Source organism: Poecilia latipinna, unplaced genomic scaffold, assembly GCF_001443285.1.
Source record: "Poecilia latipinna isolate Pla-1442-1.1 unplaced genomic scaffold, P_latipinna-1.0 Scaffold421, whole genome shotgun sequence".
Classification (NCBI taxonomy): domain Eukaryota; kingdom Metazoa; phylum Chordata; class Actinopteri; order Cyprinodontiformes; family Poeciliidae; genus Poecilia; species Poecilia latipinna.
Window position 1 is genome coordinate 43,035 of NW_015113037.1, and position 12,282 is coordinate 55,316.

Genomic DNA, 12,282 nt, shown 5'->3' on the forward strand with positions numbered 1-12,282 from the left:
TACAGTGCATATTGAAATGGCAGCGTTTAGTGACGTAAAAACATTTGAACAAAAAATGTATTCCAGAACCTTTTTTGTCCATAAACAAATCAACATTTTCGAAACAGATAGATAGATACCGAGCATCCGGAAAGTATTCACAGCTTCACTTTTTTCACACAGATCTGTGACAGAGTACAAATTGGTATTTTGGTACCGCTGGTCAAGACGGCGTTTTCAGCATAGCCTTGTTTATTCCACACTTAAGGTGAGCTTTGCGTAGGGGAAGCGATAATTGACGAATGGCATCCTGACCTTCGATGGACCTTTTTGTTCCTGCTGTGGCTTGTGGTAATCGGCCCACTAATCATTCAACACAGTTTGACACTGAACAGCCAAAGCAGATGATCAGATCAATATAAGACACAAATTAAATTGGAGATTATATGTATTTATATAGTGTGTGCATGATCGGCACCTTGAATAAAAACCACAAAAGCTTCATTGTTGTCATGCAACACTTTTAAAGAAGACGTTTGCAGAATTGCCGAACTGTGCAGTCATTCATTGATTTGATATTTAACTTGCTACCGATGCTAAAGACATTGTGACAGATAGAGGTGCAGGAATAGCAGAGAAGCCCGCTGTAAATGTTCTTGGCGAGTTTGCCCTTTTCATATTAGACACGACTCAGCGGCTCCATTCTCAGGGAGCTTGTCAGCGCTGCTTGTTCGGAGCTAATGCTGCATAAATAAACGTAACTGGTAATTGAAAAACGGTGATGGTCGGTTTCATATTTTTTGTCATTCCTGCCTGCTGAAGCACAGTGATGCATTTGTTCCTTACGAGACCGATTATTCCCTGACTGAATTCAACAAAACTGTCCTGATTTGGTGAGATTATAGATTATTTCCTTTCCGTGACTTGGTTGTTTGCGTATATGAAGTTCAGGTCAATTCAGTTGAGTTCATTCACATGGTGTCAATTCACAACAAATATCTTAAGCCACTGTACAAAAATTAAAAATGTCCAAACTATGCAAATATCATCCATTTAATCCTGTCATATAGATAGATACAATATTCATTTTATGCATTCCTACTAGATCCTGCTCAGCAATTGATTTAACAAAAGTCAACATTCAGTTTATTATTTACTGGTAAACTTTAAAGAAACCTAACCAATTGTGTCACTAACCTTCCTGTGCTTCCTCTTGAACGAGGAGCATCCAGCAATAACTGACAGTGGAGAGGCGAACTTATGCTAAACAGGAAAAACCACTAGGCTACTTACAGAAGAACTAGTTACTAATGTCTGAAGGATTGCAATTTTTTTATTTATTTATTTTCAATGTTCATTTGTAAAAAATTCGACGAAGTCATCAGAGCTGAGAGCTAAAGGTCTGGCTATTGTACTACTAGGACTATTCTTGTTCTCCTCGATTAATGATAAGAAATACAGTCCTCTAATTTGGCCAATTGTTTTCATAAAGCAGACTATTTTTCCAGCTTTAGTACGGCTCAATTACTATTGTAGGGCACCATTTGCTCTCCAATTTCTTAGAGGCAAGTTTAAAAAAAAAACTGTTATGGCCTTATAATTACTTGCTGGTTGAGTGTTTGTGGGTTTAAAATGCTAAAGCTAAAGGTAGTCTACACAGTGTGAAAAAGTGTGGAATTTTATTTTAGTGAATTCCAAGTCTGGATACATATGGAAAAAACATATCTTATTTTCCTGTGCTGTGATCAATGTTCATTCCTTCTTTGTGTCCTTCCTCCATTCTCCTTTCCTTCTGTTTCCCTCCTCATTCTTTCACCTCTTTATCCTTCCACATGCTCGTCTGTCATCTTGTGTCTTAGCTCTCTTCTGTCTGAGCATCTTACTACTTTCCTCCACTGTCCTTCATTCTTTCTGTAATTTCTCTCTTCTGTTTGACATACCTTCCTTCTAATTTCCTTCCTTGGAGTTCATCTTTCTTTTTTCAATGTCATTCCCTCATTTGCTTCCTTGTGCCCTTTCTTTCCTTTCCCTGCCTTTACTCGTTTCTACCCTTTTTTATTTGTTCTTCCTGCCCTTTCTTCCTTCTGGCATTAATGTCTAACCTTCTTGCCCCTTTCTTTTTCCTTATATGCTTATGTCCTCTTTTGTTTTTTTCCTGTTTCTTTTTTTATTCTGCTCACTGTAAAAAATAATTGCTGAAAATCAGTGATAAACTTTAATATTATATAGTTAAGAATTAAGCTAAATGACAACACACTAAGGAAAGTTAAACCGGCAAGAGTCCAGAAGTTTTGCATGGAAAATCTATAGGAACCCAGAAAAAGATGATTGTTTTATTTCATACACTAATTTAACAGAAAAAAGTATTAAGTTTTAAACATGGACACTAAATGTCTAAATTCAATACTAAATCCCAATAAACTAGTATCATGAAAAAATAAACCATTAGCAATTGCAAATTCATTTCAGCTGACAGATTATTCCCTTTCAATTTTATGTATAAACTTTGTCCACTAGAGGTCAGCAATGACCATTTATTTTCCTGTTGAGCTGGCACAGGCCAGTGTCCTTTAACTATTCACAGGGGTATATTAAGTTTTAAAAAAATATTTTGCTAAAACTAACAATTGTGTCTTTAGTTTAATGGTGCTGGGAGTGACAATAAATCCAACTACATTTTGTTTTAATCGTTGAAGCTTATGGCAAAAAAAAAAAAAAAAAAAAATGTCCAATTTAACAAAGAAAGATACATTGACAAGCTGAAAATGTATCTAAAATACCAAGTCAGAATCATTTGCATTGAACTGGACTTTTTGAGGCCTTTACAGTAAAGCCTATGATTTGTTTGCATGAAGGACGTGGAACAAAACGTCCAGATGAGTTCCCCACTATTGTGGTCAACTTTAAGACTTCACTAAATAGAAAGTGTTTGCATTAGAATTTTACAGATTAGGCTTTGCGGGTTTCTACATTTTGTTCAGGAACAAACTTTCCCAGCTCCGTCGACCAGAGCTGTAACTCTGCTGCATTATGAACGGCAAAAGCCCTCTATGCTTTGTCACGACAATGTGACACTGAACACGGTTCCTCCAAACAACACAGCTTGGTTGGCGTCTTTCAGTAGGTAACTTTTCGTGTCTTGTCTGTCCAGATAACCAGGTCCTGCAGTTCGGGACGTTAGTGAGCACCTCCAACACCTACGAACCCACAGCACCAGGGAGCCCCAGGAAGCCTGTGACTGTGACCACCGACCAGCCGCTGCTGTGGAGCATGGGCCTCCACATTCATGAGAAATAACAGACTGTTTGGTCAGAAGTGACTTCCTTTTGTTTTGTTTTCAAAACAAGGTGGAACAAAAACCAGAATCAGTATTTGGATCAAAAACCACTTGTTACAGTGGAGTGGATTTAGTCACACTTTGAAAGATCAGAACTGATTTCAAGCCATTTGCTAATTTTGACTGTAGATCATGTCCATAAGATCACATTGAACTGTATCCCACACCATGTGCCTTCAACTGCTCTCTTTTTTTTTTTTTTCCCACCCAAGAAAAGCGAATAGTGCCTTATGTCATGTTTTAGACTTGGGCTTGCCATAACTGCATTATTGCACTCAATTCCAAAATGAAAAATCGTTTTCACTATAAAGTGACAAATTTCCAAATTTATTAAAAAGTAATCAGCATGTGTGTTTAATTGTTTTATTTACACAACAAAATATAAATGTTGAGCACAGAATCTAAAAATGTCCATTCAGTTTGCCATCACAACTAATGACGCTTTGCACCGAGGTCTGTCCAGAGAGATTTGGCTTGATCAAGATTTAACCACCGCTAGAAGAAAAACAAAAGGAAATGTTAGCATTAATCAAAACTTAAAAGTCAAACTCATTTTTTTATGCAGCCCTATTTTACAAGATAGAAACATGTTGCAAAAGAATAATCAGTTTTTTTTTTTGTAAGTATAATTGTAAAATTAAGAAAACCAGTAAGGAGTTAAAGAATAAATGTTGCGTTATAACTACATTTATGAAGTTCATCTGTCATAAAATAGCAGTTTTCCTATATTTCAAGACTGAAGATTAAGGTGATGCTTATGTTTTACTGATTTCTAGGGATTTATAGCAAGAATTTTATAAAGAATTTAAAAATACAATTTTACTTGCAAAACAAAATGTTTTAACATTTGCAGTCACCTTGTTAGCCACATTTTATTTAATTGTTTTATTTTAAGCAAATATAATAACAGTATTGCCGATGTTTGGTCTTGGAAGCAGGTGGGCTGCATGTTTTTGAAAATAAACCATAGAGAATTAATCTAACATGGTAATATTGAGCAATTTATGAAAGTAATTGGGCACAAAAATATACAACTGTGGTTTGTTATTAAGGCCTAATTCATAAGGTTTACTTGCATGTATTTTTTTCCATTAAAAAAAAAACACTCTGAAACTTGTGCAACATGTTCATATGCCAATAGGCATCATTTATTTATTTTTTGCTTAGCCAAAGTGTCTGCAATCTTTCATAATTTTAATCATCCAAACATAAAATTATCTTCATCTTGTCTGTTTGACTGACTTGTTTCACATTACAAAAACTCAATGAAATAAGTGCAACTCTCCATCACATTCAGTAGTATTTAAAGTGGTTTTTTTTGTGTGTGTGTTTTTTTTTACTTACACAATGATATTGTTGATGGGGATATGGATGAGCTTGACAAAGAAGCCAATGAAGCCCATAATGGCAAATCCAATTGCCGTGGCCATGGCAATCTTCTGAAATTCTGAAGAACAAAAACCAATATTGTAAAACGAATAAAAGTGAAACATAAGGTGAAATTGAACTTGCTTTCGAAGCCGGGGTAAGTTAACGAAACAGCTCAGGCTTTATTAAAACCAAAAAGGATAGGGGACAGAAAAAAAAAATACCTTTTCGGTCTGGTTTTGTGCACCTCTTCACAAGCCTTATGGAGTCCTTGACGAACTGCCGACTGGGCTCAACAAACTGCATCACCTGATCCATGGTTGTGCTGCAAAGAGAAATCACAGATCATCATTGTAGCTTACATTTCCTTCAGCGCTGACGTTGACTTCATCGTTTCAGCTTTTAGTCACTTCATAATTGTATTCATTTATTTCTATTGCAGCAAACACGAACGTTATGACAACTTTATACAAAACATGTGGCACCTTGCCATTAAAAACGTGATACAAAGGCGTTTAACAAATCTGTCTCCATTACTAATACCGTATATTAGAGTAGGAGAAGCTAACGTCGACGAAGCATTGTTTAAAGTTAAACATGTTACGCCAAACCGCCTCAAACCCTTTCGTCCATTATGATTTGAATCAATAAAACACACTAAGATTGATAAAATAGCAGTTATTTTACCTGTTTCCGTCCTGTTCTTTCTCAGAACACAGAGTAGTTGTGGCCACGTAGCTTCGACACGGCTAGAAGAAAAGACTAAGCTGACGTAGACTTAAACAGCGCATGCGTGTGACGTCTTTCTTCCTTTTCAAATTGTACACGTTTTTGTCTACATCTCCCCCTGCAGGCTGGGAGGTTCTCTACACCATGACGTTGTAGTAACACTCGTTATTGTATCATTTTTGATAGGAGGAATAAAGCTGTAGAAGCATTTTAAGGCTTGGAATCGCATCCCTGTGATGACACAAGTGATTTATGTTAAATTCTGTCCTATTTTAAGTTTCCATTCACAGTGCAATTCTAGCTATAGGTATATTTTTTTTATCCTGTATAAACAAATAAATTAGTTTCTTTTGTATCTTAATGTGTCTCTGCAGGAAGCATGCGTAAAAAACAGAGAGTGAGAGCTTTATTACACTGACATAACAGATAATGAATTTGCACTATATATGTAAAACAGCTCAATATGTAATATGCTACTCAATAAAAAGTGATTATTTTTATTAAAATTACTGAAAGAGTGTTAACACCTATTCATCTATTATTGCACCTGTACCAACCAATATTATTCATCTATTTTCCCAGTTTAGATTTATGATTCAACAAAGAAATAACCTATGTCCTTTCTCTAGGGTATTACAACGTTGTGTTCTTCTTTTGGTTTTGTTTCTGTAAATTCCTTGTCTAAGATGCATTTCGTTTTCTGTTCCAACAGTCAAAACTCCTTTTTTATTCATCCTTACTTTGAAACATTGAAAATTAATTTCATATTCTTTGTACCTACCTGAAATATTTTTTGAAACAACTTTACTATCAATAAATTAAGTCTAACATCTCATTAAGGTCAGCAGAGGGCATCCTAATGACCGAGTTGCAGATTTAGACTTGTGCAGGCATTTGCAAACTGGGAGGCAGCTACATATTTTCCTTCAGTTTATCTTTGGGGGGAAAAATGTAGTTAGAACAATTTTGCTTGTCTGGTGGTCAGACAAAAAATTAAACTGCAGATACGTTTTTTTTTTTTTTTTGCACAATCTTGTGATACTAGATACTACTCTTACAACCACTTAAAAAGCAAGTAAAAATGAAACAAGTGACTGAAAATGCAGGAAAAAAATCTGTGAGGCCACATTCTAAGACTGTTGCATTACTACAGTCAAACAACACAGCTCTTAAAATATTTGTCAAATACCTTCTTAAAAAGCAGTACAGTATTTGCTTTGTATTTTCTCTTGGTATGTCAGCCCCGTCTATTTGCATATTAGCACTCTTGCAGAGTGGTTATGTGTTCAGTACTCTTACTACCTCTCATTACTCATGCAACATTCTTTCTAATATTTACCCCCTCATGTGATTTAGATTAAGATTAGAGATTTCTTGTTCTGGTATGTTCATTTTAGTCGCTCTCTGGTTCCCTAAAGCCAACATGAGTCAGCAGCATGATTACAATGTTACCTTTATACATGTTGCATTAAAAAAAAACAAAAAAAAACAATGAATCATGAGGTCATAAATTGTGCCATCTATTTTGGATGATAAGGCTAACTTCAAAGAGCAAGAGACTCTGATCTACAATTGTGTGCAATTCATTCATGTAACTTTATGAGGAGCAGCTAGCTTAAGAAAAAGGTAAAAAAAAAAATCCGTACTTAAATTTCTGACTAACGAGCAGAACTATACAAAATGTTGGTCAAGAAACATCCTGTTATATAGCATGTCTCACATTACTGTCAAATTTCAGCAGGCTGACACTTTATAAGCTTATTCTTTTGCAACCCATTATCTCAGTCATGCATTTCGCTGATGTTACTTTGCCTTCTTTTGAGGGAAAAAAATTAAAAACTGCAGAATGTCTGAATAAACCAGATGCAAAATACAGTTCGATATAAAACTGTTTACATGGATTGGACTTTTACTGATCAATAGATATACAGAGAGCTTTACAAAGGGAACAAAGATTCTAACAAAAGGAAATTTTCAACGCGTTCTACCTTCAGGGGAATCTGTCCTCGCTGACTCTTTGAAAAATGTTAAAAATTAGACTATTTGTGTAAGTATCTATTGAGGAATTACCATCAGTAACATCTTTAAGTAACAGTTCACAGAATCTTCTTTGAAAACAACTAACATGTAAACAATGCAAATAATAAAAATACAGAGTAAATAGCCTTATAACAGCATTTTTGAGTCTGTTCAAACTTTGTTGTAATATAGCTAAGCAAATGCTACATTCCATCTTAGTAATAAAAAAAAAATTAAACAGCAGTAACATGTAATGACGTTAGCAGCTCAGGTCTTATTCAACTAAATTAAAGCATAACATACTGGCTGACTTATTCTCATGACAAAGCACCGCTTTAGTACAAGATACACAACAAACAAATACTTAGAACCTCTATGTATCTGGAATGCTTTAAAAGGTTTCACATCGGAAATAATTCAGTAAATTCTGATTAAATTGAACATGTGTTTTCTTTCTGTTGACGGAAAATGAAAGAAAAACTTGAAGCAGTCCTCGTTGCTTCACACTCAACCTCACTCAGAACGGCCAAAATTCTCAAATGAGTCATAGATTCGTAAAAGTGCATAACAGTGCTTTCGACATGTGATATGTATAACACGTAGTTAGTCTGCAGCTCTTCACTGCCAGGTGATGCCAAGCATGTCGCAGCTCACCTCCCACAGCCTCTGGGCCAAGTCATCATTAGCAGCAGTCCTTGAGCAGCGTGCAGCCGCACAGTCACTGAACACAAACAGTTGACAGAAACTGGTCATTAAATCCTGTCCGGCTCTTTTGTGCCATTGTTAAAAGTTGTACATTTGTAAAGTTTTGCTGAGGGTTATTTTTTTTATTTTTTATTGATTAACAGTTACTGAGCTTGTTGGCAAAAGCTACCTGAAATAGTTTCCACTCTGGCTCTCCAGGCCTTGTTCCACAGCACAAAAGATGGTGGTCTGTGCTCCCTCCACTGTTGTCTTGGTAAAAATTCGGAAGATCTTCACTGCCACTTGTATGCACTGGTGCTGGTGTCGCCACAGGTCAGACTGGACCACTCCCGGGTGCAGAGAAAAGACGCTGACACCAGTTCCTGCAGCATGAACAAAGGAGAACTTCTTCACATTTAGTCACACTATAGCCGCAAACTCCATCCATCCATCCATCCATCCATCCATCTTCTTCCGCTTATCCGGGATCGGGTCGCGGGGGCAGCAGCTTCAGAAGGGAGGCCCAGACTTCCCTCTCCCCAGCCACTTCTTCCAGCTCCTCCGGGGGAACCCCAAGGCGTTCCCAGGCCAGCCGAGAGACCTAGTCCCTCCAGCGTGTCCTGGGTCTTCCTCGGGGCCTCCTCCCGGTGGGACGTGCCCGGAACACCTCACCAGGGAGGCGTCCAGGATGCCTCCGCAAACGCCAGGATGCCTCCTGGCGTTTCGTCCATAACTATTTTATGGAAATTTTGTTTTTAACAAATTATTATGCACAATTGTGAAATAGTAAAAAAAAAAAAAAGGTAGATAACCCTTACAATGTTTAAAATAGAAAAATGAAAAGTGTCTTTTGTACATTTAAACTGACATTCTGGATTATGCTTCTTTGCTTAATTGGATGGAGAGCCTCTGTCAACATCCATAATTCATAACATTATGTTCCAATGAGACCTGCAGAGGACACCCGCCTACTTGAACTTCAGCATTTGCAGATTCAACTAGTCGCAGATTTTTCTGTGCAACCCAACTCAGAAGTATTCCTGGAAAATTAACATTTTTGGTAGAGTATGTTTAAAATATATATTTAAAAAAAAAAAATGCAACTTGGGAAGGTGAAATATCTATGTGCAATGCTACCTAACACGCTATTGGCTGGTGTTTGAAAAGGCAGCCAATCCAGGAGCACCATTCATATTCCTTGGCGCCGATTGGCTATGTGTGAACTATTATAATAGACACTTGTATGCGGTTCTAGAGCGTTCTCAAGTATTTGCAAATACTTCTGTGGGCCGTACTTCAGAAACTCACAATATGCCAGAAATATGTTCATTTCCTATCAAATACCAGGATGTGTACGTCCCACAGCATCTGTTTTGGCGCTGAAGGAATGTCTTATATTAATGTTTGTTTACTGATGGTTTGGAAGTTCATTCTCACCTTGTAGCCGTTTGGCAAGAGAGCGTGCAAACAGGACGTTAGCCAGTTTGCTTTGTCCGTAAGCTTTAATAGCATCATAACTCGTTTCACTGTTGATGTCATCAAGTCGAAGGCCAGTCCAAGTGTGGGCCACCGACGCCACGACGATAATGCGGGCCGGAGCTGAACATTTGATGAGGTCAAGCAGCAGGTAGGTTAAGAGGACATGACCTTAAGGAAAGTCAGAATACATAAATCATTAAAATAGTTTGTGGCTCTGCAGCTGAATAGCTTTAACTGCTGTGAGGCTCAAGCATTTCTGCTCTATAGTCTTTGAAACCAGTCTGTAATATTCACTGGGAATGCTATCAGATTATGTCTTTACAAGTTCTTAATGTCTTGTTTTATTCTTCACATAAACACTGCCATTATTTAGAAGGTGTTGCTCATGTTCTTGTACAGAATCTTTTCTTTAAAGCTCCTGTAGGCTTGTGTCTCGTTGCGTGCGACTTGGTGTCCATATGTGTGTGGGCAAACGTGTCTTGAGCGCATGCTGCTCGCACTGACAGTTTGTGACAAAAATAATGCACGAAAAAATAAACATCGTCTGGGAGTAAGAGACGGTCCAATACACAGTGACAGCTTGAAAAGAAAAGAAAAAAATAAAGCTGCTCCAGAATCTTCTCGGGCTGATGTGTTTGTCAGTTGTGTTGCCATTAAGGCTGAATCCCGCCTCTTACTTTCCAGCCTTGCCGTCTAATTAAACTAACCTCTCCGAAATACAGAAATGAATAAACTCACATCAGTCAGCCAAGCTATTTTATAGATGCCTTAAAACCGCAACATTCAGGAAATATACGCATATAAAAGATATCACTGCAATACAACTTACCCAAATGATTAACTCCAAACTGCATTTCAAAGCCATCCACAGTCTTGGAGTAAGGGCACATCATGATGCCTGCATTGTTTATCAAGATATTCACTTGCTTCTCTTCTGGAAAACATTGACAATATTTATGTTAGTGCAATAGAAACCAGATTTTTTTTTATTACTGTGTATAAAAATAAACAATCTGTTAAGAGAGTAGGTGGGTTTTGTGGCCCACAAAGTATGGTACTTTTTGTGGTGTGGTATGTTCATGTCATACAGTCTTACCAGATTCTGCAAGCAAAAAGAAGAAATGCATGCAAACGTTTAATTTGACTTAAATAAAACTATTCACCCAAAAAAAAGAAGATAAAAATATTCCAAAAGTAATTGTGATGGTGCTATGTAGGTGCATAGAGATCTGCTTAAAAAGTAAAATAAATATGAATGTTAAAAGCGTAGCAATGAAAAGTAAGACTGCGTTTTTAAAGGAAACATATATATTGAAAATAAAGTAGGACCAATAAGAAGCAACCCTAGATGTATACCACAACGATTAGTGGCTGAAGAAGATCGTTCATCCCTACACAGTCTTTACTGCCAAATATTTTCTTTCAAGCTACTAAAACCTGTTGGGCAAAACAATCTATTCACGGCTCACTTTGGTCGTAAGTTTAACGCCACCTTCCTACCTTTGTTAATAACTTGAGCAAAAGCCCTGATGGACTTTGTGTCGGACAGATCCAGCTTCCTGATGACGATGTTCTCATTGCCCGTGTCCTCCAAGATGTCGCTCCGCGCCTCCTCGGCCCTCTCCACGTCTCTGCACGCCATGATGATGCGGGCGCCTGAAAAAGCAACAAGACGATGGAGACGCGTAGGCGTGTTCTCCCAGTCACACGCCTTACACTTCATCACAGTCGCTCAGCTCCGGCACATTTGCAGCAGTGGTTTAGAACCGAGAACACGCCGGTGAGTGTTCGCCTCCCTCCGACTGGTGTCTAGCTTTATGCTCTCGCGTCTTGACTTGGTCAAAGCTTTTAGTCTCTGAAACGCGTCTTGTAACAAATAAACAGCCGTACTGTAGTCCTAAAATACATGAGTAGAAGCGTCAAAAGGAGGCACATCGGGGGACAAATTCAACACAAACAAGTTTGCGAGTTCAAAAGAGCATCTCATTTATTCAATTAGAGGCAAAGAAAGCCACCAACATCAAGTAAGTAATGAAGTCCCTAAAAATCTTTGTGCACCTTTGATCATTCTCTAATGATTTCTAAGCCCTCTTTCAGCAGCTCATTTAGCCAACTGCTCCGCGGCATCGCTTTGCTTCCGAGGCAAATTATGAGGCATTCTCCTTAATGAGCTCAGGAAGGGGTTTCGAGGACAGCATGCTCAATTCTTTCTCTCACCCACACAAAAATTGGGATGCATGACCATTGAAACTAATATATATGTATGTATACGAAGGCAAGAGCCCCACACTGTACCACAGATATCCTGACAATGAAAAAAAAAAAAAAAAAAACTGGAAAAACTACAGCACACATTTCAGATAGCTCCTCCACACTGCAATTAAGGAAGTGGTGAGCCATTAATCAGCTGGAATGTAGCGTCTGTGTCTCATTATTGTGTCTTTGTTCGTGTTCAGCTGCTCCCAAGTGGGAACGCTCAGTTCCTCTCCCATTTTGGAAGTACCGACTGAGTCTCTTTAAATGCAATAAGTCATTATCAGGTGTGTTATCATTATCAATCACTGTAAATTCAAATCCATTGTTAAGCAGTCCCAGGTCTTGTTTGGGATGAAAAAAAGAAACAAAAAAAAAAAAAAAAAAAAAAACAAAAAGTAATCTTTGAAAAAGTGAATTTCAAAACAGCTATT

The 12,282-nt window shown here is 37.6% G+C and overlaps 3 protein-coding genes across 5 annotated transcripts in view; 1 reads left to right on the top strand and 2 right to left on the bottom strand.

Annotated features, from left to right (window-relative positions):
- Positions 1–3,646, top strand: part of tpk1 (thiamin pyrophosphokinase 1) — a 45,481-nt gene extending 41,835 nt beyond the window's left edge. The window contains exon 5 of the mRNA XM_015037854.1: positions 3,131–3,646. Coding sequence (XP_014893340.1) covers positions 3,131–3,276 — 146 coding nt within the window. The 3' untranslated portion in view covers positions 3,277–3,646. The remainder of the gene's footprint in view (positions 1–3,130) is intronic.
- A 19-nt stretch (positions 3,647–3,665) lies between these two features.
- Positions 3,666–5,483, bottom strand: sec61g (SEC61 translocon subunit gamma). Of its 2 annotated transcripts, none has more exons than XM_015037855.1 (4): positions 5,372–5,483; positions 4,909–5,009; positions 4,661–4,763; positions 3,666–3,811 (listed from the first exon to the last, which is right to left on the bottom strand). In XM_015037855.1, the coding sequence occupies exons 2-4, from the start codon at positions 5,000–5,002 to the stop codon at positions 3,802–3,804; spliced, it is 207 nt and encodes a 68-aa protein (XP_014893341.1). In that variant the 5' UTR covers positions 5,003–5,009; positions 5,372–5,483; the 3' UTR covers positions 3,666–3,801. The 2 variants fall into 2 exon arrangements, with proteins under 2 accessions (XP_014893341.1, XP_014893342.1); XM_015037856.1 differs by having other exon boundaries at positions 4,909–5,012; positions 5,372–5,476.
- Positions 5,484–5,938: 455 nt separating this feature from the next.
- The window catches only part of LOC106950780 (retinol dehydrogenase 12), a 13,202-nt gene continuing 6,858 nt past the window's right edge, over positions 5,939–12,282 (bottom strand). For both annotated transcript variants that reach the window (XM_015037852.1, XM_015037853.1), the window contains 5 exons: positions 11,096–11,251; positions 10,425–10,529; positions 9,554–9,763; positions 8,307–8,499; positions 5,939–8,153 (listed from right to left, as the gene is read on the bottom strand). In XM_015037852.1, the coding sequence (XP_014893338.1) occupies positions 8,051–8,153; positions 8,307–8,499; positions 9,554–9,763; positions 10,425–10,529; positions 11,096–11,251 (767 nt within the window). In that variant the 3' untranslated portion in view covers positions 5,939–8,050. The remainder of the gene's footprint in view (positions 8,154–8,306; positions 8,500–9,553; positions 9,764–10,424; positions 10,530–11,095; positions 11,252–12,282) is intronic.